Source organism: Puma concolor, chromosome A3 (assembly GCF_028749965.1).
Source record: "Puma concolor isolate L17-30 chromosome A3, mPumCon1.1.hap2, whole genome shotgun sequence".
Lineage (NCBI taxonomy): Eukaryota > Metazoa > Chordata > Mammalia > Carnivora > Felidae > Puma > Puma concolor.
In genome coordinates, this window is record NC_141669.1 from 25,566,554 (window position 1) to 25,593,841 (window position 27,288).

General features: G+C 47.9%; 1 protein-coding gene across 2 annotated transcripts; it reads right to left on the reverse strand.

Annotated features, from left to right (window-relative positions):
- On the reverse strand, positions 1–26,250 carry CAPN14 (calpain 14). 2 transcript variants are annotated; one of them, XM_086699825.1, is made up of 21 exons: positions 26,011–26,235; positions 24,687–24,756; positions 23,726–23,844; positions 23,453–23,589; positions 22,849–23,023; positions 22,174–22,239; positions 19,455–19,540; positions 18,114–18,188; positions 16,894–17,057; positions 15,563–15,726; positions 15,032–15,040; positions 12,485–12,690; positions 11,477–11,513; positions 10,663–10,719; positions 9,116–9,173; positions 6,483–6,547; positions 4,873–4,941; positions 3,917–3,995; positions 3,190–3,306; positions 2,782–2,837; positions 1–440 (listed from the first exon to the last, which is right to left on the reverse strand). In XM_086699825.1, exons 1-21 carry the CDS (start codon positions 26,233–26,235, stop codon positions 414–416), a joined length of 2,061 nt encoding a protein of 686 aa, XP_086555951.1. In that variant the 3' UTR covers positions 1–413. The 2 variants fall into 2 exon arrangements, with proteins under 2 accessions (XP_086555951.1, XP_086555952.1); XM_086699826.1 differs by lacking the exon at positions 15,032–15,040 and having other exon boundaries at positions 15,542–15,726; positions 26,011–26,250.
- Between the last annotated feature and the right edge of the window lie 1,038 nt (positions 26,251–27,288).

Genomic DNA, 27,288 nt, shown 5'->3' on the forward strand with positions numbered 1-27,288 from the left:
CTATGTAATTTCCAGGTCTTATAAGTAATAAATCTTTATTTTTTCAAAGTTAAAAAAATAATAAATTGGACAGCCATGGAGGCAGTATTGTCAAAGGTTGACATACCAACTCTGGAGTCAGATTTCTTAGACCACGTCAGCTGACATCCCTGCTGTGACAAGGTTGTGGCTGGAGAATGACAATTGGTCTTTACAAGTCCAAGGCAATCTTTGCTAACTCCTTTCCCTTTTTGCACACTGCCTATCCAAGGGGAAGTTCTGCAGAAAAGAAATCTTCCCAGCTGAGAAGGCGATGACTGGAGACACGGTCCTGAAGAACAGTAAATGGGCTGAATGTGGATTGGTTTCAGTCAAAGGCTACCTTTGAGCCACATGCAGAGTTCTCAGTGAAGGCAGACAGGGCTCCAGCCTTCTCAGGAGTACAGAGTCATCATCAGCCACTGAATATATTGGGGAAGCAAATTACGGTCAGTGCAGGCCCACCTGTGACATTCAGCTAAGGGTGCTTCATTTCTCTGTCACCAGACCCAGGAGGCTGACACAAGACTTAGGACCTCCTCCCCCTCATTCCTGGGAAGCCACAGAGACAGGACATTAATGGATGGTTTAGCCAGAGGGACCACACCATCTGGTAGTAAGTATAAATCAACCTGAAATATAATCAACCTTGACTTCTCATGGTGCCGGTGAATGATGATAACCAAGATACAGGCTGATTCTGTATTCAGTTCTCAATGCAATTTTCCGCCATGAATTCAACTTGGCATGCTCATGACAGCGGTGTGCAGGTGTGTGGACCAACTGGGTAACAGAAATCCATTAGAGTCTATTCTACATGTTTACATTTAAGGGCCCATTTGTCTGACAGCTTTATGTGGGTGTGATGAACAGCCCCTCTAACTCACACAGAGAGAACCTTTGGAGAAACCACTCCCCAAGCCAATTACATCAAAATGGTGATACTGATGATGGTGGCGATGAAGATGATAATGTGAAGTTACCAATGGCGTCAGAGAAAACCTGCGTGAAATTCTAACAAGTTGGCTGCCACTCCCTGTAGGCCTCCTTGGATGGCCCTAAGGATCTCTTTCTATGGAGCCAGAGGTGGTTACAGCTGAAGAGGGCCTTAGAGACCACCTAGCCCAACTCATTCATTTTACATGTGGGGAAGCTGAGGCCCAGATCTATTCAAGTTGATTTGCCTAGGGTCTCAGAGCTAGTTACAAGAGTGCTGTGGGTTCTACCTGGGGCTCAGTCCAGTTCTCTTCCTGTGATGGCACATTGCATTGCTGGGGTCTGCTCAGGCTGTGGACTACCCTGTTTCATGAAGTCCTGCTCTCCCAGCTCTGAGTCTGCACTATATAAGCACTGCTTGGGATCTGGACATGAGCTTGGGGATTTGAGATGGAGATGGACCCAGAAGATTCTAACCATTGTCCCTCTAGCTGAATCTTACCTTCACACTCAGACATGGCCATGACTGAGGTGAGACACATGCTGAGGGTCCCAATATCTTGGGAAAATATTACATGAAATGGACATTTGAGGTCAAGGAAGAAACCTCAGCTTTTACTAGGACCTTTTTAAGCAGCCCAAATAGAAGATGTGTTTTTACAAAGAAAGGGCAGATGGTTTAATTCCAGATTCCAGTGTCTTTGCAGAAAACCCCACTTGGCACCACATCTGACACATAGCAGGTACACAGTAAATCCATGAGGTTTGAAGGATCGGGCAAGACAATCAGTGTCAGGCACAGATTTGTCCTCTCGGTTTATCGCCTCTTTCACTCAACAAACATTCGTGAAGCTCCTATTACATGCAAAGCACACTGTATGAAGTTCAAGAAGAGGACATCCAGACAGATCAGAATCCCTACCTTTATGGGGAAGGCTAAGCCAGCTGTTGAGAAAGATCTGACCCTGATCTTTCCAGACATCTTAAGCCAATTTTGTCATTCTTTATACTCTAGCCAGGACTGCACACAATGTTCCCTCTAGAGGAGGGAGCCTTTCCTACTCTCCACTCTGCCTCCCTGGCTCCTTCTGATCTTTAAGGTTTCAACTTCAATGTCACCTCCTCCAGAAAGGCCTCTGTGAAATGCCCTATTCAGACCAGCTATCTTATTACTGTCTATGCTGGACTTCATTGCTGGCCTGGGTCTTCACCCCCCTCTGTGTCCGTGCCCTCTGCAAGTGACTTTGATGTTCCTCTCATGACAAGGAGAAGGCTCTTTCCCCAAGTGCTGAAAGTAGGCTTGGCCACATGACTTGCTTTGGACAACAGAATGAGTTGCAAGGCACGATGTACCTGATCTCAGACACCCTGCGTGTTTAAGCTCACTTCCCTGTGCTTCTGCCATTGTCCTGAGACCATGAGACTAGCCTGGCCAGAGCTTCCTCAATGAAGGTACCCCAGAAAAGCCCCCTGTTCACCCACTGATCATGAGCCAGCCAGCTGAGATCCACTGACTTCCAGCCACGTGGCCGGGGAGCTCCATGAGTGTTGCTGTCACTGCTGAAGTTAGGTGGATTTGTCACATGGCATTATTGTAATCATAGTTATTGGGTCCCCTGAGTCAGTCTCCTGGTCCCTGCATAGGTGCCCAGCACAGAGTGAGTGCTTCGTAAAGAGCTGGCAAATAGACAAATAGGTGTAGTCAAGGCAGGGCTACATCCCAAACTCAGTAGAATGAAGGACCCAGAACCCTGGTCCTTCACATGGACATGCCGTGACCACCTCTCTCTAAGATGAGGTGTGTCAACCCCACAGAGAAGGGCTTACCTCTGGCTTCTGGAGGTAGATCCCTTTGCCATCTTGGGTTAAGTTCTGAAAGGCATCTGTGAACATGCACCAGAAAGGAACACAGATGTGTCTGGAGACATTACAAACTGGTTCCTCCATCCATCCCCTCACCTGCAAACCCGGTTTTAGCCTGTGTGCAGCCATGTGTGCACTTTACAAGTGTAAGTGAACTGCCTCAGACCTTTGCCTCTGGGACAGGCAAGGTATACATGAGTTTGGAGCAACATAGCTGGGTTTCTTGGGTGCAGAGCCAGAGTGCCCCATAGCTCCTGGCCTATTGTTTCCGCCCTGGTAGCTGTCTTCTCTCCTGCTTGGACTGGGGGCAGGTGGGCAATCCGTGAGGCATGCAGAGGAAGCACCGGCCCTGCCTCCTTCCCCCCAGCTCACCCTCCATGTACTCTGCACGCAGCATCAAGTGGACGAAGCTGACGAAGTCCATCTGGAGGTTGGGGCCGCCATAGCGGATAAGCATCAGCTGGCAGACGTCATTGCTGAGCATGATTCCTGCATTGAACACAGACTCCCCCCATGTGTGCTGGGGACCTCATATCCCCTCCCCTCCACCTGAGGCCCCTTGATTGAAATTGTCCCTCCCCTTCCAGGACCTGAATCCTGATAACACGGGGATCTTCTTTTATGGGGCTCATTAGTTTAATTATTAGCCAATTTTCTTTGTCTCATCTCAACTCCCCCTTCCTGCCCCCTTCGGCCACCAGCTCACCATCTTTTTAGTGAGCGGGTTACTGGCCTTCAAGGCAGGAGGCAGTCTATGCAGCCGTGGTCAAGAGCATCCGCTTTTGAGCCTGATCATCCTGGACTCAAACTCCAGACAACTTACCTAACTTGCCTGAGCTCTAACTTCTCCCTCTGTAAAGTAGGGATTATCCCACGGTGTTGAAGATTACATGAGAGAGTGGATGTTCCAAACCCCACCCCCCGCCAAATGTTAGCTATGACCATAGTGATAGCAATAATAAACCCTTCTGTTATTTGCAGATCCACATCTTTGGGCCTCTGGACTCAGGGAGCAACTGTGCACATTGGAATTACTTCAGAAGCCACACACCCCTCCCCTCCCCGCTCCGCCCGCAGCATCTGCTTGGCCTGCATCTACCTGCATCCCTCATGGCAGCCTGCAGCTGGGTCCTGTTCAGGTATCCTGAGTGACTGCTGTCGTGCTTGTGGAAAACCTCCTGCAAAGAAGCCACACCAAAGGCTCGGGAACCAAGCATTTCCGTGCACCACGTGAGAGCCCCCCCCCCGCCCCCACCATGCCCCAGCATCCATGCTGCTATTGGCCATCGTGAGGCTCTGCCAGCAGCACCTGCTGCCAGCACGAGAAGAGGCAGAGGGTCCGGGCTTCTGAGAAAGGGAGCGTTTTTTGCTTTTGTTTTTGTCACGGGGATAGACAGTCTGGGTATAGCAAAATGTACTTGATTGAGGCACGTCATCCTAAACCTTGAAGGGCTTCCAACTTTCTGACTCAGGAAGGTGAGAGGGACAGTTGTGAGTAATAACTGGAAAAATGGGAAGAAGCCACTTGATGCAGGACTTTAAATGCCATGCTAAGGAGTTCAGACTTTATCGGAAGACCGTGGAGAGTCTCAAACAAAGCAACATGATCAGACGTGCACTTTAGAAATCCAGGAGACTATCGGGGCACCTGGGTGGCTCAGTCAGTGAAACGTCTGACTTCGGCTCAGGTAATGATCTCACAGTTCGTGGGTTCGAGCCCTGCATCGGGCTCTGGGCTGACAGCTCAGAGCCTGGAGCCTGCTTCGGATTCTGGGTCTCCCTCTCTCTCTGCCCCTCCCCCTGCTTGTGCTCTGTCTTTAAAAAATAAATAAATGTTAAAAAATAAATAAAAAAAAGAAAAGAAATCCAGGAGACTATTGCAACAGGCTCTCTGAGTTTGGGAGAGAGGGAAGGCTGGCCCACTGGAGGGAGAGCAGAGCAGACTGGGTGAAGAGTGGGGTACACGGGGCTGAAGGGGTAGTGGTGCCTCACCCAGCTTTGCAGAGCTGCTGCCTCTGCCCCTCCCTCAGGGACGTGTTGTGAAGACGCTCTTACCTGACACAGCATCAGCTGCTTCCACAGGTCCCTGAACTCCTGGATGCTCACGGTACCCGACGCATTAAGCTGATAGAAGGTTAAGGTCAAAGCCACCAGGGGAGTTGCACTCACACCTCTGAGAGCGGCAGCTGACCCTCCACACGACGGGGCGCGATTTGTGGACAGCCCTGTCCCGTGTCTGATCTCCCTACTTGGCCTCTGCTGGCTGGTCAGTCCAGCCCACGGCTCCCTCACCCTTGCTAGGAAAGGACAGAATGAGCCAGAACACAGCCACACTGGGAGAAGTCTGATGACGGCGGTGATGATGGTGATGAAAACAGCTACCGTCTAGTGAGACAGGAGAGTTCGACCCAGCCAATTTGATGTGATTTAAATAAAAAACAGTAACTCTTTTTATGTTATTAATTGCTCAAACCAACTTCTGGAAGGGGTCAGTCACAGGGTGGCTCTTTTATTTAGTCATTTTAGAAAAGGTTAAAAGCTTAATGAGTGGCTTTGAGCCATGTCCAAATACCCCTGCCTCAGAGAGACTGGGTCAAAATATCGTCACACACACCTCCATCTGGGTCCTTCGGGTGGCTCTAGGACCGAGTTACACACCTTAATTACGTTACTTCATTTTCACCTCATAGGTGAGGTGGGTACTCACTCCCCTCTAGAGTGGATGATAAAAGGGGAGCTGATGAACTTCCTGCATCTGGTGATGAGGTTGGGACCTCCTGCAATGCCTGTGCACCTGACTCCCGTCCCGTGATGTCCATGCTGTCTGCAAAGTTTCTATGAAGACTGCTTTTGTATTCACAACCCTCCCACCATGCATTCACACACCTCTCTGTAGTACAGATAATTTTTAAAAAAAATTTTTTTTTCAACGTTTATTTATTTTTGGGACAGAGAGAGACAGAGCATGAACGGGCGAGGGGCAGAGAGAGAGGGAGACACAGAATCGGAAACAGGCTCCAGGCTCTGAGCCATCAGCCCAGAGCCCGACGCGGGGCTCGAACTCCCGGACCGCGAGATCGTGACCTGGCTGAAGTCGGACGCTCAACCGACTGCGCCACCCAGGCGCCCCTGTAGTACAGATAATTAAACCGTGATTAAATGGTTCACGTAGAAAGAGGGTTTGCTAGAAACATCGGAACCAGGAAGGCAGAGTCTGTGGCATGCACTGAACTTACTGAGCTCTGATTTCCTGATCTGTCAAGGCGAGCAGCCACTGCCCTGTCACCAAATGAAAACTTGGAACCCTGAGGCTCTTGTAACAGTTTCTTGTTACTTGGGGGATTGTTACTAACCACCACCCAGCAGCTGCCTCATCCTCCCTATCAGGAAATAAGATTATTTTTAGCAATAGCTAATAGTGAAAATGTAATCGATGACAGCACTTTGCCTGGGTTACCCCATTTGCATTCTCCCACTGATACTACAGAGGAGCTGTAGCATCTCTATGGTGCACACAAGGACCTGGAGGCACAAGGAGGCTACATGATGTGTCCAAGATCACACAAATAGTAAGTGCTTGGGCTGGGATTCAAACCCAGGCAGCCTGGCCCAGAGCGAGGCTCTCCACCAGCAGCATGCGTCCTGCCACAAACCTGAAAAGATACATCCAGTAGGGCCAGGATCCCCTGGCAGGCGTCCAGGCTGAAGAAAGGCTGGGCACTCCCCAGACCTGCAGAGGGACAGAAAGAGTCTGCATGGGGCCCCGCCCTAGGACTGCACAGCCCTTTTCTTAACAGTAAGAGGCAGCACTATCTAGGCCACCTGTAGGTTCTAATGACTGTCATTCATGGGGGGTAGAGGGAAGTAGGAACAAGAGGGCAGGGAAAAGAGAGAAGGCTTAGTGGTGATTCCTACACCCAAAAAGCACCATAAAACCCTGCAGAGAACATCTGATTATAGCCTGGTCTTCTTCCACAGAGGGTCAGATGAATGGAGCCCTGTGTACCTAGGAGAGAGGTACCCTCACAGAGTCACGGGCTCCCAAGTCTGAAAGAGATCTGAGACATTAATTTGTTCAACTTCCACCTAAATGGGAGGTTTCTTTCCTCAGGTGGTTGGTGGATGGTCTGTCAGTTACGGGTGCTCACTTTTTCACATGGTTGGATAGCTCCAGTCAGGAGAAATTTATGTTAATTCCGAAAGAACCGCCTGCAAAATTCAATCCCTGGTCCAAGTTCTGCCTCCAGAAGAGCATGAACAGACATCCGTCTGCTCTTCGATGTTTCTCCTGCATTCTAAACATGCCTTCTAAACCCTCTCCATCTTCTTCTAGACCCTATGCTTTGCCACCTTCTCTCTAAAATGCAGAACCAAGACGGGAACGTACTCCTTCAGCTACAGTTTGATGAGCAGAGAACAATGGGGCTATGACTTCACAAATTTTCAAGCTGCACTTCCCAAAAATTATGTTCCAAGGATGATGTTCTGCAGAGAAAGTGTTTTGAGTTCAAATACATTTGAAATATTTTGTATCTATAGACCCTTTTTCTCCATTCACCATGCATCTTAGCATATAATAGGTACTGAGGAGCCAACATGGAAATTTTGTTTTTGTTTAATGCAGGATTTCCCAAGCACAACTGACCACAGAATCTAACCCCTTTTATTTCATGGAACACTTCCTAAAACTTCTTAGTCTCTAATCTTTCTTGCAACACAATTTCAAAAATACAAATCTAAATGTTTTCATTAAACATAGCCTGAATTCAGATGAGCTGATTTAGCAGCAACTTGAAACTGTTAGCTTGTGTTAAGCTCCAGGTCAATGAAATTAACCAGATATCTTTCACATAAACCTCCACAAAAATGAGATCTCTTCTGTTAGGAACTTATGCAATTAATTTTTAAAAAAATAATGAAATGGCAGTTTTTCATTATCAACCCGACTCTGTTTCATCTTTTTGGTTTTGGGCACAGTCTGTTGTGAGCATTTTCAATTCTGCTATCTATTATGTTAATGATTCCTCCCAGCTTTGTGCCATCTGCAGATCTGAAAAGCCTACCTCCCATGTCTTCTTCTGAGTCATTGATAAAAGCTAGGGAGATGAAGGGCACCAAGGGTAGAAACCAGAGACCCTCGTCTATACTTAGAGACTCTCATCTATAACATAGAATTACCCCTCCGGTTTTATATTTATATAACTCTTGGGAATGGAACATATCTCATGTTGCTACTTTCCAACCCACATGTCATAATTTATCATCAGATAGTTTACCAAGTATTTTGCCCAAATCCACAGCTCTCTGATCTGCCAATCCAGAAATTCTCTCAAAGGACTACAAGAAAGCAATTTGCCCATACACTCTTTGGAACACCATTTTGCATGCTTGTGATCAAATAATCTAAAAAATCATAAATGTGCACAAGCTATCTCTTCTAGATAATTTCCCTAGATTTTTTCCCCCCAAGATGTGGGGGAGCTCTTATAGTCTATAATTTCTAGAATCTCTCCTTCTGGCTCTTTTATGATACCTGAATTTGGCTTTGAGGAACCATCTGGAAATTATTCCAAGCCCTGAGCTATACAACACCCTGGACTACAATTTGTTTGGACTTGAAGTCTTGGTTTCACATAAAGGAGAAGTAATAACATATCTTAGGTGGCAAATACCCTTTAATTGTTTGGTTTACTTTTTTCATTTTGAAGTCCTTCTTCCTCCCCAGAGAAATCATGTTCTTCTCTCTTAAAATATACATATAAACATTTTTCCATGGACTTTAAGCTTTCCTAATAATTTTTCTCAAGCGTCATATGAAGGCATCCACACTAGCCATTTGCAGCCCCCTAAGGGAATGTGCTCCCCTCCTTCGATTTTTATAGGTTGGTCAATTTAAATACGAGTTCATTAGAACGTTCCCTGGTCAGCTCGTCAATACTTAAGATTTATGTACCAGCTTGGGTATGGTCTTCCACACAGAATTTATATGCCAAGAAGTACTCGGATATTCTACTCAAATTCTCAAGCTAGCAAAACTTCAGAAATATTTATTTTCACAGCCATGTATCTCTACACACCCCAACTAAGCAAGAAAACCTCCAAAACCAAAACACTATTTTCCAAGCTACATAAACTTCTCTACTGCTTTCTCAGACCACATGACCCCCTGATGTAAGACACAGCTGTCTGGGGGACCATTGTGCAGCAATTCATGTGCTCCACAGGGGAAAGAGAACAGACCCAGGGTTCAGCAACGTTGTGTCCCCGGAGTCCTACAGGATGACTCTGAAATACTCACTTGACCAGGTCATGTGGTTCAGGACCTTCTGCAGCTGCACTGCATTTATTTCTGGACACTGAAGGGGAAGCAGAGTGGCAGGAGGAAACCATCATTAACGAAGGCTCATTAGATGCAGAGCGGCCGCCACAAAAGAGGGCTGGGAGTCCACTCCCGCATCAGCTCAGCATGGTACACATGCCATTTCTGGGTGGAATAAGTGATGCTGGGGGTCAAGTCCCGAGGACCCCAGCAGGGCAGGGCTCTTAAGAAGCGGACTAATAATGGTGATTTTCAAATTGGGTTTTATCAAGATGCTTCAAAAGTTCGGCAAGCTATTTGGTTTGAATTTGATTTTATTTTTTAATGTCTTATTTTTGAGAGACAGAGAGACAGAACATGAGCAGGGGAGAGGCAGAGAGAGAGGGAGATACCAGAATCCGAAGCAGGTTCTGAGCTGTCAGCACAGAGCCCAATGTGGGGCTCGAACTCACGAACCGTGAGATCATGACCTGGTCCGAAGTCGGAAGTCAGATGCTTAACCGACTGAGCCACCCAGGTGCCAGTGAATTTTATTCTTAATAAGGCATCTTCAGCCAAGGCTCCAAATTTTAATTTCAGAGTTTCTCAGAAGCAATCCTTTACATTAACATTTAACTTTAAAAAATATAAATGAAATACAAGCAACATACAGTTGAGCTTATGAAATAGATACATACTCACAATATACCTTTTTTTTAATCTGTTTTTTACATATTGGGGTTCTTGGTGAGATTCCATTAGATAAAAGGACTGCAACAGAAAATGTTTGGAAACCTCTGGTATGGAGGAAAACCTTTATAACAACTTATGTAAGAGTCTGACTATCCTCTCTGACTACACTATGCAAAATTCCAGGGGTGAATATGAGAGAACATAGGTGCAGGCACATAGTGAATTAAATCCAGTGTTATGAACACAAGGAGCTCATGGTCTTCTAGTTTTAATGACCTCACTAAGGTGTCAGACCCCATATTTCTACAGTATTTCTTGCCATATTCCTCAATGGATTTAGTGCCCTAAAGGTTAGGGATAGAGGGGCCTCCAGAGCCTTGCACACATACCACTGGCCTCCTGATCTGGGTCAAGGAAAGAACTCAAGGGAACCAGGTAGGTAGCCCCAGGCCCTCCTCTTCCCTAATGCCCTCTTACCAGCCCTATCCCCTCTCTAGGTGACCACCCAAGGGATCTTTCTCTTTGGGCTCTCCCAGACTGCTAGGGCTTGTCATGACCATGCTCTGGGCCACTACCGACACTGACTCTTGGCTCTACTATAGTCCATTTTCTCAGGGATTAAAGATTAAAGCTGTTTCTCCTACAACTGATCAATGTTGCTTCCAAGAAGAGATATGCATTTTACAGGAGCCTTCTGGAGACAGTCCACTTTCCCCCAGTTGTCTAAAAACTTGAGGACTTAAATAGAAAGTGGCAGTCTGGCAAAGAGCAGCCTTACATCGTGCTTCGTACACAGGGTCAGTACACAGTCCCCGGCTTTGCCCACTGCTCGCCACCACACCTGGTCAACTTACCTTTTCAAAGAGTTTAGTGAAGAATTCATCCTGCCCTTCATTTTTGTCTACTATTTCCTATAGGAACAGACACACAGAAAGACTTAGTCGTTCACCTGGATATGTGGACGCTCATGGGCGCACTAACGTCTCATGACCCCCAGGCCCCAGAAATCCCTAAGTTTGACCTTGTGCACTGTCTTAAGTTTTCTACCACCATGTTCACACATTCTTTGTTTCTCCAATTCTCACTGCCTTTGGGGAAGTAGCAAACAGTGAAATGGGCAAAAGAAACATCAGGTAGAAAGAAGCAAAAGCAAGTAAATGTATCACCCATGTACCTGGGGCTCTGGACCCTCAATGACAATGATGTGACCAGAAGGATGTGACCAGGACAGCTCCTCTGGTGCAAAAACAGCAGAACCTGGGGGTGCCTGGGTGGCTCAGTCGGGTCTGACTCTTGATTTCAGCTCAGGTCATGCTCTCATGGTTCATGAGGTTGAGCCCACATCGAACTCTGCGCTGACAGCACAGGGCCTGATGGGGATTCTCTCTCTCTTCCTCTCTCTCTGCCCTTCCCCCACTCATGCTCTCTTTCTATCTCCAAATAAATAAATAAATAAATAAATAAATAAATAAATAAAATTTTTAAAATTATAGAAAAACAGCAGAACCTGGGTGCCCTCAGGGCACAACAGGTAATGAAGTATGGGTGCCATGGAGTAGGGTCTGCAGGATCCGCCAACTTTCCCCCACAGCCTGAATGTGAGGGGAGAAGCCCACCATCTTGGCTTTGGAAACAGTCCTGCATGTAGAATCCCACTTGCCTACGTACCTTAGAGAAGACAGCACTGGAATTGCATCCAATTTCACTGAGGGAAAACAGAAGGCAGAATTACTTCTTGGGATCATCTGGGGAGCACTTTGGCCAACAGTCTCCCTCCCCTAGGAACACATCTTCCAAGTTCCTTAGCCGTGTGCCATGTGGGCTTTGCCCAGCTCTCATGCCTTACTCTCACATCTCCTGCTTGAAGTCGACAGAGCAGCCACGTGGCCCAGCACACTGCTTGTCCCTCCCAACATGCCTGGCACTGTTCCTCATCTCCCCGCCTTTGCCCACACCAAGCCCCTTTTGTTGTCTCCACCCACATCGAACTACTCCTACTCATACGTATGACTCGGCACCGACAGGCAGTGAGGCTTGAGGTCAAGTCAAACTACCCAGAGCCAAACCATGGAGAAAAAAAGAAAGGGAACTGGATTCTAAGCATTGAAGGGCTGTCGTGTCAAAACAATCATAAGCAGAAGAATAAGTTGGGCTGGAATGTGTTTGTATATTGATTCACCTACACACACTTATGGCGTCTGAGCCTGCTCATTGATGACGGCCTCTCCTCATCTGCCCAATCCCCTCTATGCATCTCCTAGAAACTAACACCTCCCTGAAGTCAGCCCTGTCTCCCCCCAGGACCATGGAAGGTTGGCTCAGATGCTCTTCCTTGGTGTTCTCCTAACACCCTGTACAGATAAATGCTTGCACTGGATGCAGGATAGCATAAATAACTACTCATATGTCCCGTCCCTTCCAGGCCCTGAGCTTCCAGAGGGCAAGGACCAAGCCTGTTGTAGCTCTTTCTCTTGAATGTCTAGCAGACTGTTCATTTGTTAGAAGAAGAGTGGGGAGGAAGAGGAGAAGGATGCTCTCCATGCAGGGAGCTCCCTGCTCTCCCTACCCCTCTTCTGTGTTGGCCACAGACCCCGTCCTCTGCCATTTCCACCTCACCTTCTGTATCTCCCCTAGCCCCAAAAGGCCCCCACCTCCAGGGAAGTCCCATGTCCTTACTGAAAGATGTGCTTCCTGGAGAATATTCTCAGGACAAACTCTGCTTCCTGGCCAGCCTTGGATGTGCAGGGCACAACGAGGTATGTCCCTGGCTCCAGCTGCAGTTCCTGACTTACTTCTTTCTCTGTGAGAAATGCTTCAGGCCATCTTATGGGGGCATTTTTCCAGAAAAACTCAGAGGGCAGTCTCCTCTGGTCACCATAGTGCTGTGGGTGGAGGACGGAAGAGTCCCAGTTAAGGTGATCCCCAGGGTGTGTAGCCTGGCCTGGGGACCTTGGCCAGGAGACAGGATAAGGTGGTCTCTGATTAGCCAAACCCTACTGCTCCAGGGGAGGGGTGAAGGGGTGAGGAGTGGAGATGAAAGAATAGACCATGACAGGAATGGATACCGTTGCTGGAACCCTGTGCGAGGCTGAGTAGACATGTCAATTCACTTGACTTTATGTTAAAAACAACATCATATACAAATGATGTGAGAAACGTCACCAGGCCTGTATTTTCCATTTATGGTTAAGGGTGTGAGGCTCAGACAAGTCAGGTCATATGCCCAAGGTCACCTAGCTGGTAAGAGTCTCGGCCACGGTTGGAACTCAGGGCAGCTGAGCCTCCAATGTCCATGTCCTTTACACTTCCCGTGGCAGTCCCCATGTATGCGATACAACTTCAAGGTTAATTATGACATGATTATGGTCACCCATAACAGGTGGACCGCCAAACATCTCCCCGCCTACATTATAACAGCTACATACGGATAAATTGGACATTCTACATCATCTCAGTGGAGGGGAAAGAGAGTAGGACGAAAGTTCAGAGGACCTGAATCAGGGCTCTGGCTCTGACATTGCCTGGACACGTGTGGGTTTTTTGTTGTTGTTGTTGTTTTATCTCATACTCTCTTTCTCTTACTCTCTCTCTCACCCTCATTCTCTCTCTCTCTCTGTCCTTTCTTCCTCCTTTATTTCTCTATCTTTCCCTATCTTTCTCTCTTGCTGCCTCTCCCCTTTGTTCTCACTCAGGGTTGTGGAGGGAGACAAGGACCATAAGCAGGATCCTCACTCTAGTTTATATACAGATAACAAAGACATGACCTACCCACATAAAAACATATTTCACAGATTCTACTCAAGGCCACAGAAATAAAATAAATCTCCTGATGACGCATGCTTTCTTTATCAGATGATGAGAACTAGGGAATCATCCTATTGTCATCTTTGCCTTGGCCTCTAGGAATCTCAGAACTAAATTTTATATTCAGCCATATTAGCTGTCCTAGGTTTAGGGTTCCTGGTAGAATCAACTGCTTACTTTATCCATGTATGACTTTTTTCGTGCCTTTAAAATTTTTTTAAACTGTATTTATTTTGTGAGAGAGAGAGTGGGGGGAGGGACAGAGAGAGAGGGAGAGAGAGAATCCCACACAGGCTCCACACTATCAGCACAGAGCCCGATGCAGGGCTTGAACTCACAAACCATGAGATCACGACCTGAACCAAAATCAAGAGTCGGATGCTTAACCGACTAAGCTACCCAGGCGCCCCTTGTCTTTTAAATTTTGAACTGGCTTATAGTTTTGTTCTGTCTATAATTTAATTGTAGGTTGACCCATATATATATATATATATATATATATATATATATATATATATCCCATATATATATATCCCATATATATATATCCCATATATATATATCCCATATATATATATATCCCATATATATATATCCCATATATATATATATCCCATATATATATATCCCATATATATATATATATATCCCATATATAGAGAGAGAGAGAGTGGAGAGAGAGAGAGAGAGAGAGAGAGATGCATGATATAAATAACTATTTTTAAAATTTTATAGGCAACTTTGGGAGCCTTCATGTTCCCACAGGAGGGAAAAAAACAAAACTGACCCAAGATACCTAATGCAAAAATGGTTTCTGTTAAAAAAAAAAAAAAATCAGTTTAATTCAGTTTAATCAGTTTAATGTCAAATAATTAAGTTTTCCACTCCTGTTTCTTTGGGAAACAAAACAATAGCTCCCACCCTTTTGGAGGCTGGGATACCTCAAACCTTAATTGATCCTTCTAGGCTGCCACTGCAGGTAAGGGACAGAGTGGTTCTTGCCCTCTGCCTGGATTTTTGTCCCACTTTCCCGAGCCTTTGCCCCTTGTCTCCAAGGAGATGGGCTGCATGGTCTCCCAATGTCCCATATGTTATAGATCTGTTTTATTATGAGCTTCAAAACTCAGGCAAGGATGTGATTACCATTGTCCCTATGCTGTGACAGCCTCTAGCTATTTCTGTAGGAATTTAATAAATTCTAAAATTTATTGGTTCTGCACCAGGCTCGGAGACCTCCCTATAGATGCAGAAGGATTTCTCAGGGTCCTTGTCAAGCACTCATTTCTTCTACACACACGGGCAGCCAGCATTTTTGCCAGACATCCTAGTAGCTCCTTATGTAAGGCTGCTACGGTCAAGCTGAACCTCACGGGTGACATCACTCCAAACCAGGGCCAGCTGGTCAAGTGTGGAACTCACCTTGCTCAACTGAAACACACAAAAAAAGAGAGACCTCATTAGGCAGGAATCCAACTCTTGCACAAGCCCTAAGTGACGGAGGCTGATGTATAGGGAGGCTCTAGCCAGAGGCCCCCTTCCCTCCCTTAAGACTTGCTGTTCTAGTCAGGGACATTTTAATCCATCATCAAGAATTCTGGAAAAGGGTGAGGGAAGGCAACCTTGGCTCCTTGGGAGAGGAAAAGAACACCAGCCACCAGTACTGATTATAGAAACTGCGTGCCGGGCACCACAATAAAGCCCTGGTGCGTGATGTTCTTTTACTCTACCCTTTGCATAAATATCATCGTCCTCACTTTACAGAGGAAGCTGACGCTCAGGGGCAAGGAGGTGACTTGTTCCAGATGACATATTCCTAAGGGATGGAGACAAAGCCTGCACCCAGGTCTGTTTGTAGACAGAGCAGATGGGGAGGAAGTCGGGAAATGGAAGAAAGGATGACCAGTGGTGGGAGACACCCCGCGAGGCCACATGCCCCCGAGGTCCACCTACCCTAAAGAGGTAGAAGCCAATGGCCAGGTGAGGCTTCCAGTTGCGGTGCCTGTGCCTGGGCTTCTGCAGCAGGGACACCAGCACGCTGCAGGGCATAGGGAACCTCCTGTCTTCCTGAAGGCTCCAGACAGACAGCAGGAACTGCGGGTTCTTCCAGAATGTGTCTGTAGCAGAACACAGAGAGGTGGGTCAGGCCTCCCCACACCCCTAGCCTCTGGCTCCCACAGACCCAGAGCACCTCCCCTGGGCTTGCCACCCAGAGGTCCATGTGGACAGAGTCGGGTTCTCAGCCTCCCCTCTATCCACCCTCCCACTCCACCTCCTCACCCCGTGTTCTGCCATAGACATGCAGACCGGAGTATTCTCACTGCTATAGCCCCTTCACCCAGCACACTCACTGCCCGATGAAGTGACTGCATTCATGAATGGAGGAGAACATGTCCATGACCTCAGGGAGGTTTGCATTTTAACACGGACCAAGCCTTAGCTGAAGGGCAGCTTGAGCGTTGGGGCGGACCTCTCTGGCAGGAGGGGGGAGCCGGAGCAAAGGGCGCCTGGCCGGCTGAGACCGTAACCCATGGGTCTTTCCTTCCAAAGAGATGGCTCAGCACCTCCATTGTGGAGAAAGGGACACAGTCACCAAACCTCTCCACTTGGAGAGTTCAGACACGTTTGCCCCCTGTAACCGGTGAGCTAGGAATCCTTGATGTTATGTCACTACCAAAACCATAGGCAAGAAGGGGCCGATACAGATGATAAAGTTACCATTTCACTCCTGCCTTTAAAGGGTGGTTATTTCGGGGCGCCTGGGTGGCTCAGTCGGTTAAGTGTCCGACTTCGGCTTGGGTCATGATCTCACAGTTCGTGAGTTCGAGCCCTGCATCAGGCTCTGTGTTGACAGCCTGGAGCCTGCTTCAGATTCTGTATCTCCCTCTCTCTCTGTTCCTCCCTCTCTCTCTCTCTCTCTCTCTTAAAAACAAATAAAGATTTAGAAAGAAAGAAGGAAAGAGAAAGAAAGAAAGAAAGAAAGAAAGAAAGAAAGAAAGAAAGAAAGAAAGAAAGAAAGGGTGGTTATTTCAGCATGGAAATGACCTTGTCCTAAAATCAAAGATTTAAGCCACCCTTTTACTGCGGCATGTGTGCCGAGGAGGACACAGCCCAGGGCCAGAGCAAACAGCTCGGTCAGTGAAGTCCCTCCACGCCTCAGCCAGATGGCCCGTGCAGGGTGAGGGCCTCACCACCATCCCCAGCAGCTCTGTCCGCATCCCCACCCCTGCTGGCCAAGCTGCCACATTAGCCCCAAGGGCCCAGGCTCCTGTGCGCGTGCTTACCTCGGGGTGACTTCATCGGGCCACCGGCCGTGATCCCCTTTTCCCATCTTCCCTCCCGCATGGTGTATGTCCACTTCTGGCCTACATCCTGACTCAGCAGGCCCGGGGTCAGTTTGCAGATGACCAGAAGCATGAAATGTGTTTTAAAGTCCTTCAGTGTCATCCTGTGGAGAGGAAGAGGGAATAGTATGACGTCTCCCCATCAGGACCAGAGTGGGGGCTGGAACCAAGCTGCCCCACCAGCCCCAGCCCCACACCACACCCTGCTGAGCTGGCCTTGGACACAGGAGAGCACAGCTGGCTAGATCAGCGTGAGGGTGCATCGGGGGTGATGTACCACGCTCCTGCCCCCTACCCGTGGCTGCAAGCAGCCTCCCACAATGGGTGCCTGGCGGCAATGTTCCTGTTTCGCGGATTGTGGTGATAAAGCTGAACTGAGGCACTCATAACTAGCCAATTAAGATACAAATGTTTGATAATATTTGCACAAGTCGGTTCTCAATTATAAATTGAAAAATTCTTAGCCCCTACTTGCCAACTTTGTGGGTCAAAGCGTGCTAGCCGAACTGGCTGATGCTCAGTTTACTTATCTGTAAAGTGGAAATAATAGTATTTTCAGGGCTTTGCAGTTCAGTGATGACTTCCAAAGAAAGAGGGGTCGCAGCGGTCTAGAACGGGTGCAGAATGGGAGAAGGGGGCCCGTGGGAACAAGGGTGGAAGTTAAGAGTAAGGGCAAAAAGCAAAGGGCAAAGGGAACAAATGGGGCTCATGTCAGACACCCAGAAACCATATTAGCTCAGGGTGTCTTGGTGGCTTTTCATAAAAAAGGGGTGAGTGGCTTTGGGGAGGGTGGCAGTGATGTCATGGCGCTCTGGGGGGTGCAAGTGAGATGGCTCAGAGTTTATAATCTCATCTTCCTTTCAGGCCAGGAAAGGCAAAACCTCAGGATTGAGTGCATTGAGACAGAGCACAGAAGGAGGTGGCCAGCCAGCCCTCTGCTCTGCTTTGAGGGTCCACTGAGCCCCACACCAGTGGTCACAGGTCTCACTGTAGAGACTGTGACCGTTTGCAGGGGCTGTTTGCCCACTAGACTGCGGGCCCCTAGTGGGTCTTCTTGATCTCTACACAAGAGGTGCCTGGCATACACATGGCACCCGATAAATAGGCTGGGTACCCAAATGTAAGCTAGGGTGTTTGTCTCGAGTCCCCGAGTCAGATACCAGAATTCTCCGTCATTGCTTTTCCTCAGGAGCAAAATCTTCTCCTTGGGGCTCAGTAGCTCCCACATACCCGAGCTGAAAATAGAAAAGGGATGTTTCTGGGGTGGGGGGATGAAAGGGTTGCAGAGGACGTGGCAGAGATGCTTTAGTAAATCCTCTGCCATGTCATTATTTACCTCATCTTCATGCTGCTTTGCAGACAACCACACCTCACGTCCTGCTTTATAAAAGTAACACGTAACCTTAACTCATCCCTCACTGTGCCCCCAGCTCTGGGCCAGGCTCTCGACATACTTTCTCTCATATAAGGCTGACCACAATTTTTATTGCCGTTCTACACATTCGGAAACAGAGGTTAAAAGAGATTAATTCACTTTCCAGAAGTCACAAAGTTATGAAATGTCTGAGAGTATTTGAGCCTACATTGGTACTCTGTATTTTCAAAGCCCATGGTTCTGAACTTCCATTGCTGACCGTGAAGGAGTTAAGGCTTCCCTGCGTCAATTCCCCACCATAAACAACTAAAAATGGGAAAAAACATTGAAACAAACAAAACAAACAAACAAAAAAACCTGTTCTCAGATGTTAGACTGCAGGCAGCATAGGGTTCTGACCCCGAGAGAAGGGGAACAATGTCACCTAGACCAGTTTCACCTAGACTCCGCCCAAAACTAAATACCTGGAGGGTGACACAGGGAATCACATTCCGGTAATAGCGATAATAGCGGAAAGCCCAGAGGTCATGACTGGTCACCAGAAGGTTGAGGCCAATCCAGATCGTCTACCTCTGACTCAGCAGGCTCAAGAGCACACTGAACCAGGAAAAGAACACTGGGTTAGACTCCAAACACCTTGCTCGAGTCATGCTGAGAGACCTTGAGGAATTCCTTCGCTAACTCATCAACATCTTCATCCGTAAGATGGGGATAAAACGCCCTACCTTACAAGAGCATTGGTCAGAGGACTAGAGGTAATGAAAATTCAAAGTGCTTGGTGGAAATATGCAAATAGGGGAGACTTCCGCACATGTGAAGTAAGTGCAATTTTTACTTCCAAATAAATAAAAAAATAAACATGGGCAGGGAGAAAAAAAAATATTCAAAGCCGCTTAGCACAGGGCTGGCAAGCTCTCAATAAACATTAGCTCAATTATTATAATGAATGAGAACACAATCTATATATCATTAAGCATCTCATGAATGTGAGAGCTTGACCTTCACAATCTGAAAGCTCCCCTGTCAGCCCAAGAGAACACTTGTGAATTTGTGTGCAGGCGGCCAGCTCCTTTGCTGGCTTGCCCCGCCCCCTCCTGGCCCCTGGCAGCTGGTGTCAGGTGCTCACCTGTCACTCCAGTCCCCTTTCCATTCCACTTTGCCCCAGGGGTTCCGCAGCTTGACTAGATATTCTGGTCCGTGTCTGCAGGTCACCTGTGCAAAAGGAGTTGCAATTTAGGTGGCTGGGCTGAGTGCCAGATGCAAATGTTGCGGATATCTGGGTGGGACTTGTGCCTGCCAGATGAGACCTTGAAAGGGAAGGTTAAAGGCGCTGAGGGTTAAGAGAAGAGAAGAAGGCTCTGTTGCTTCTTAGCTGCTGAGACCTATGGCAAGTTCCTTAACCTCTGTGTTCCCTCATCTGTAAAGTAAAGCTAATTGTCACATCTCGCTGCAATGGGTTGAATGGTGGCCTCCAAAAGTCCAGTCTACCCGAAATCTGTCAGGGTGATCCTATTTAGAAAAAGGCTCTTTGCAGATGTAATTAAATTAAGGATCTCGAGATAAAATCACGCTGGATGAGGGTGGATCCTAAATCTAGTGACTAGGGAAGGGAAGGAGAGGGGGAAAGACACAGAGGAGAAGGCCATGTGAAGATGGGGGGAAAGATTGGGTTCTGCATTCCAAGCTAAGGAAGCCGGGAGCCACCATCAGCTGGAAAAGGTGAGAAAAAATCTGCCCCCAGAGCCTTCAGAGGCTCTCATGACCCCTTGATTTTCAGACTGCCGGCTTCAGAACTGGGAAAGAATACATTTCTATTGTCTGAAGCCACACGATTTGTGGTGATTCCTTATGGCAGCCCCACTTGGCTAATATGCCCACACCCAGGGTTGTTGTAAGGATTGAGTTAACATTTGTAAAGCAGTTAGGACACTAGTTAGAGCAGAGTAAGTGCTAAATTTTGTTACATATGTTAAATAAACATGAAACAAAACATAGGTATAAACATGTAACTGCTATACTGAAAAGCTGCAAAAATAATACAGTTTCTTTATTGACCTCACCCTGCCCTTCCCTACTGTTAACAGTTTGCATAAGCAGGGTGTAATTATCAACTAAAGAAACTGAACATCAATCAATGAAATGTCAAGTCGACTACATCTCATTTGTTTAAATGGATTTTTTTTAATGTTTATTATTTATTTTTGAGACAGAGAGAGACAGAGCGCGAGTGGGGGAGGGGCAGAGAGAGAGGGAGACACAGAATCTGACACAGGCTTCAGGCTCTGAGCTGTCAGCACAGAGCCCGACGCGGGGCTCGAACCCACGAACCGTGAGATCATGACCTGAGTCTAAGTCGGACGCTTAACTGACTGAACCGCCCAGGCGCCCCTGTTTAAATGGATTTTAACAGGTAAAAACACATGGTTCAAAACAAAAATTATATGAAAAGCGCTGTATTAAGTAGTCTCTTGCCTACTTAGACCTCTCCATTTCCAGCCATGCTTCCTTCCAAACACTTTGAATGCTTCTGTATTCAAATATGAATATATATTATTATTGCCTTTTTAAAAAAAATTTAATGTTTATTTTTGAGAGAGAGACCGAGCATGAGTGGGGGAGGGGCAGAGAAAGACAGAGACCCAGAATCCAAAGCCCGAGGAGAGGCTCAAACTCATGAACCACATGATCATGACCTGAGCTGAAGTCAGACACTTAACCGACTGAGCCACCCAGGCGCCCCTACTGCCCTTTCTTTCTTAAAGAAAAAGTAGCATACGATATAAATTCTCCTGTCCCTCACTTTTTCTACTCAACAGTGTTCTGGAGATTTTCTGAGGCACTGCATGAAGCACTTCTCATTCTTCTGCAACAGCACAGTGACATAAAAATCTAAGTTTTGTTAAAGGACTATGAAAATAAGTCCTTTAACTTATTAAAGCTCTTGGCATGCACACACACACACACACACACACACATGACTGGTGCAGATCTGGGAGGAGGAAGAAGTCAGGTTGCAGTGGAGTTCAAGAAATTTAAAACAGTTAAAGGGAATCAGGGACTTGGGGACATCAGGCCCTCCAGGGGACATCAGAGGGTGTTTAAGACTGAACCGGTGGATTTCTTACCTGCATGCTTTTCTGTGTGGCCTCCTCCACCAGGAGTGCCCTCACCAGCCACCCTTCAGGGGCCAGGTCAATGTCACCTCCTCTGTGAAGTCTTTTCTGACTTCCCCCAACCCAATCAGGAGAATGTCTTCTCTCCTCCCTCTGAACCTTGAAATCCTTTTGTCTATTCTATCGGCCCCCCAACTTTTGACTTTGCTTCCTTACCATTCTTGCATATGATGTGTCTCCACACCTGACTATAAGCTCTGTGTAGGCAGGGACCCTGTCTGATTCATCTTGCCCTCAATGGGGGAAGAAAGATGAATAGCAATGAAAAGAACCTGAGAGGTTGACAAAAAGGAACTTCTGAGAAAGAAGTAAGAATTTGGGTGGGAAGCCCCAGATATGAAGGTCATCAGTGGCAGCCCAGAGTGAAGGGGTCTCAAGGAAGGGGTGGAGTCCAGCAGGGCTGGATGGCTGATCGGCTGGGCTGCCACAGGGCAAGAGGGACTGGGATGGTGCCCCATAGGTGGTAAAGGCCAGACCCAGCCCATCACTCCAGAACACAGGTGCACAGGTGCAGGGCACCCACCACCTGCTTTAGCAGGCCTGGAAAACCCATCAGACAATTTGCCTCTGTAGACTGGGCACAAATAATAACACGCACTGGAGCCTTGCTGAGAAGCCTTGGGAGAGAAGGAGAGGGGCCTGAAGAGAAAGAAAGGGGCTGGTTCCACCCACCTTTCTGATTCCTGTGAGGGTATAGGCATGGCCGCCCACCAGCCCGTTCTCCAGCACCCTCTCTTTCTGTGGAGACAAGAGAACTCCTGTCAGCCCACTGCTAACGGTTTATGTGGGGGTCATAGGGACCTGTGTGGTCAAAGCAAGGGCTTAAGGGGAGGGCTGGGAGAGACCCACGCTGTGTCCTCACAGTGGTCAAAGCTCTTCGGCACCCACAGTCTCATTAGAGCCTCTAAATCAGGGTGCCATTCTGCAGCGAGCCCCATCCCATTGTACACAGGACAAACTCAGATTCAGAGCTGCTAAACCATCACGTGGGGTGGCATGGCAGTTGCTCCTGGAGGCAGGGCTGAACCCAGAGCTCCCTACTCTAGTTAGAAGTTTTTGGTTGTTACTAAATCAGGCAGTAAAGACCAGTTGTGCTAGTAAAGCATCTTGCCCCTGGGTGATACTTAGTCACTGTCAGCACCCTTGTCTGCATGCCGTCTGCATACTACTGTGGCCTTGCCCACCCCGAGGGTTCTGCAAGGCCGCTCTGGTTTGAACATCAGGACTCTAGGTGTAGGAGCTGGGTGGGAGTGTCAGGGCCCACACTGAGGTGAGGAGAGAAGTGTTGGTGGATGAAGGGGATGGGAACAGGAGAGGACATTCTGCCAGCACACAACCCACTCGCACCCCTGAGTGTGTCTGGCAGCCAATGAGGGTTCTGCTGTAGGTGGCCCAGGTGAGGATGTCCCAGAGGTTGCCAGGGGCCTCTGCCGGCTTGATGGTCATTGTCACCCCTCCAGTGAAGTCCACAAGTGCTTCAGACACCTGTCCACGCTGCAAGTCTTCATAGGAGCCAGACAGCCTGCCCGGGGAAGGAGTAAACATGGGAGGAGAGGGGAAGGGGCATTTGTATTGTAGCCTAGGATGATCCAAGTGAGTCTAGTGAACCCCCTGTTTGGTTCTTCTCTGGGCATGCACCTGTTACTCCTTCCTTCCATCCCCGGGGCAAAGGAAAATCTACACTCTGACTTCCTGTCCTTGTTAAATAACTCCATCCATTAGGGAAAAGACAAAATTCCTGACTGCCTGTTCAGATGGGGAAAAGTCTACATAAGAGATTCTGGATACATCACTTCTATATTCAAGGAGCCATGCCTCAGTGTCTCTTGTACCTCCTTCCTCTTGCACTCTCCCAGCATTGATGAGTTAGAAACAGAAAGAGAGAGTGGGGGAGGGAAGGGTAGGGAAGGGAAGGGAAGGGAAGGGAAAAAATTTCTGGTGGTTGTCTTACTTAGCATAGGCCTTTTCCAGAAGAGCTCCCCAGAACACGTTTTTGTAAGTGGAAGAGACAAAGACCAGCTGGCCAGCTGTATTCACAGGAAGTCGGTCGTCTATCACCACAGGAACCCACTTCCCAAAGTGCCAGAACTGGAAGGAGAAAGTGTCCACTGGTGAGTAAAGATTGCCATGGAAGGCAGTCAGCTCAGGAGGCAAAGGCATGACTCTTCCAAGAACCTTCTTTCCTATGGCTTCCTCTGGGCTGGGACACCAGGAGGATACTCACCCAGAACTGGAAAATGCCGGCATAGTTCTCAGTGAAATTCTGATTCAGGGGAACGACACGGCTCAGGATGTCCTGATGCAAAGTCAGAGCTTGCAAAGCAGCCAAGAACCAGCAGTCACCTAGGCCAGAGAGTACAGTGTCTGCATGGATGTACCACACATTCAGGCACATTCTACAAGTGTCTGCATGAATCTATTGAGGACTTATCACATGTAAGAAATGCCTAGTCCCAATTGCTATCCTCTCTGGACTTGTAGCCTAGTCTCACAGAAGGGAAAGATCTACTCAGAGGAAGACAGTTAGTGAGGAGGAGGTGGAGAGGGGCATTGGCTGGAATCTCAACTTGACACCAAGAATCGAGTCAGATTCCTGGACCAGCTTTTGGCTTCCTGAATGCCACATCCTCAGGAACTTGGACCCAAACACAACCAAACTTTTCTAAAGTCCTACCTCTGTAAGTGATTTATGTTCTCCTGAGAAAGCCTCAGCTCTCTCTGGACTCCATTTTTCTGTCTGTGAAATGGGTATCACTACATTTCCCTTCCCCAGTGGCCAAGGTTTTTTTTTTTTTTTTTTTTTTTTTTTTTTCTATTCCCCTAAAAGGAAAGTTGGGATGAGAATGGGCTTACTTGGACTCTATCTGGGGTATCTAGTGACTGGTGTGCTGAAAAGGACTCATTAAGGGGACTAGAGTAGAGAGAGCACATTCTCCCAAGACAAAACTTACACCTGTCAACTGGTAATGAGGGTTATTGTTAGGCAAGTTTGGGCGTTCCCATACATCCTCAGAGGACCAGCTGTTATCATTTTCCCAGCAAGGCCACAGCACTTCAAGGTGAAGTTCAGGGTGGCCATTTTCCCCCATTGGGATCTCTCACTTCTCCTCTTCCCCACCCTCACTCTGGGCTGGGCCAGGCTCGCAGGTGCCAGGCCTATGTCTCCAGGGGCTGTGCAGACTTACCTACCACTCCCTGGCACAGGTCCAGCCTTTTGGTGTCAGCAGAATAGAACTGGGGATTGCTGTGCAGCTCCTGCAGTGACAGACGGAATCATCCTTCTGACCAAGAAGTTCCTGGAGCTACAGCGACTGTAGTTTCCCATACCCCAGGACTGGACTTATGGGGATATAGATATAGGATACATGTGAAAGCAGGGCTGGCCCAGGCAATCTGGCATATGGGTTCAGCCCACTGTACTTCTCACTCCTTTTTGCAGCCCACATAAGCCGGAGTCCTGGAGAACTCTGTGTGGGCACTGAGGTACAGGGCTTGTACCCACAATGCCTTTTCTTAGAGCTTCTGTTTAAAATGGAAGTATGTCTTTTGGAAGGTGTTCTCATGTTTTCCTAGAGATCTTCACATTCTCCTCACTGTCGTCCCACGCCTTCCCACCCCACCCTCCAAAATAATGGTTTCTTTGCCTTTCTATGCTGAGACATGGGGCAAGGTGGTGGTGGGAGGTGGGGAGGGGTGGTCTGTGCTTCATGGGAAGCACCAAACCCCTGGGGTTCTGCACTGGCACAGCTCTCCTGAGGTCAGGTATATGACAGACTCTATGTCAGCAGTTTCCAAACTTTCTGGGAAAAGTAGAATCTTGGCTGCTCTCTAGATTGGGAAGCCCACTTGGGAATCTTATGCACAGAAGGGACTTGGTCTGGGGCTGCAGACTTTGATGAGAAGTCTGGACGGGCACAGAAGAGTAGAGAATTTGTAGCACACACTGACTTTACTTTGTTATAGATGTGACTGGGAAATTGTTTGTGTAAATCAAGTTTGGAGGGGGCCAGACTGTCTTTGAACACATTAAGTCGCCTTTTAAAGGAGAACCATCAGAGCACTTTATAAAGTGAAGAACATTGTTGTAAAGTGATTAATAGCTTCTTAATTTACGTGTTCCATGGGCCTGACTTTGGGGTTGGGAGTGAAAATATGTGAAAATGTGTCTCTTTGCAGATGGCCTCAGCAGAGACTCAGGGCGTCCTACCATCTTAGATGAGGTCAGACAGTACTTTGGCCACAGATGCCCAGTGTATTTCCAGGGAGGAGCTGAGGGAGAGACACACCTCAGACCCCTCTCAGCATCACCCCTGGTTTTCTCCATCTGGAAAATAGGAATGTGGGCACTCCCCCATTCCCCTCACATGAAAATCAATGACAGTGAGTAAGATGCTGCATCTGGAATACTCCACCATTCTTTGGTCTGGGTTGACTTGGTGTGTGTGTGTGTGTGTGTGTGTGTGTGTGTGTGTGTGTTGAGGGGATGCTTCCCCACAACTCCCCCCTTACCGGAGGCCTTCTCCACTGCAGGCCGGGCGGCAGCTTCCGCAATAGGGGCCCGCTGCCCACAGAGCACAGGCTGGCCGGGAAGCTGTCATCTTCAAAGAGGCGGCCTTCCATCAGGCACCTTTCCCTCAGGGCCTTGTAGTCCTGCTTGGGGAACTGCGAGGAGCCCCCCAGTGAATTCTTCTGCCCCATCTTCCATCTGCCTCGGAAAGACAGACACAGAGACATGGCAGAGTGTGGATACGGACCCCCGGGGTCTTCTGGGATGGTCTCTGTTGCTCCTGGAATGGAGAGCCGATGTTCAGTTTACTTGCTGCATCCAGAGAAGAGAAGGATGGAGAGAAAGTGAGATGGGCTGGGGCACCTGGGCCAGTTCTCGTCCTAGAGAGTTAGGGTCCTTGAGTGCTTGCTCCAGTGCTGGGGCTCGAGTTGGGGGTCCAGGCTCCACTACCAAGGCCTGAGGGAAAAGAGGGGTGTCGCCAGCCTTAGGCTGGGTCCTGGGCCTGTGACCATGCCAATGTCACTGGGACACTTCTGTTTAGCAGGGAGGTGGGGAGGAGGGCAGCAGGAAGCAGAAGCTCAGTCCATTGGGCTTGAGGGTCCTGGTGCCAGACAAGGAAGGAGCAGTGGCTGCACCTTCTGTCCTGCCCCACAGAGCCTGCTTGCCATCACCCCTACACTCGCACACGTCCTTCCTCCTGCAACTTCCCTGTCTCTGGCTTTCCTCATTCTATATTCTCTTCAAAATTAACTCCTTCCTTAAAGACATTTTTGGCAATGTAAAAAAAAAAAAAAATTCACATACATATCATGGCAAATACTGACAGTTGTCTCTACCTACCCATTCACTCCTTTGCCTTATTAATAGGATCTCAGTTTGGGTCACTCAATTATAAAACTTGATTTCCAAGACCTTCTTGTAGGACAAGTTGGCCACCAATACAGTGCTGGCCAATTAGATCAACATGGTAATCTATCAGGTGGGGCTTTTGGAAAAGCTGTGACTTTACCAGCTTTCCCAGTTGGCACCACTTTTGACTTCTGCCCTTTCCCCTTCCTAGAAAGCAGATGTAACACCTGGAGATAGAGTAGCTGTGTTGGGATCACTAGGAGAAAGCCACATGCCAGGAGTCTGGATCTTGATGATTTCCCTGAACAAATGTGCAGCCTTGGTGGCTTGCCTCTAGACTTATTACATGAGAAAGATAAGCCATTTGCTTATTTAAGCCATAGTGGTGGCCAGACTCTGCAGGGTTCTCTACGTCAACCATTGTTGTGTCT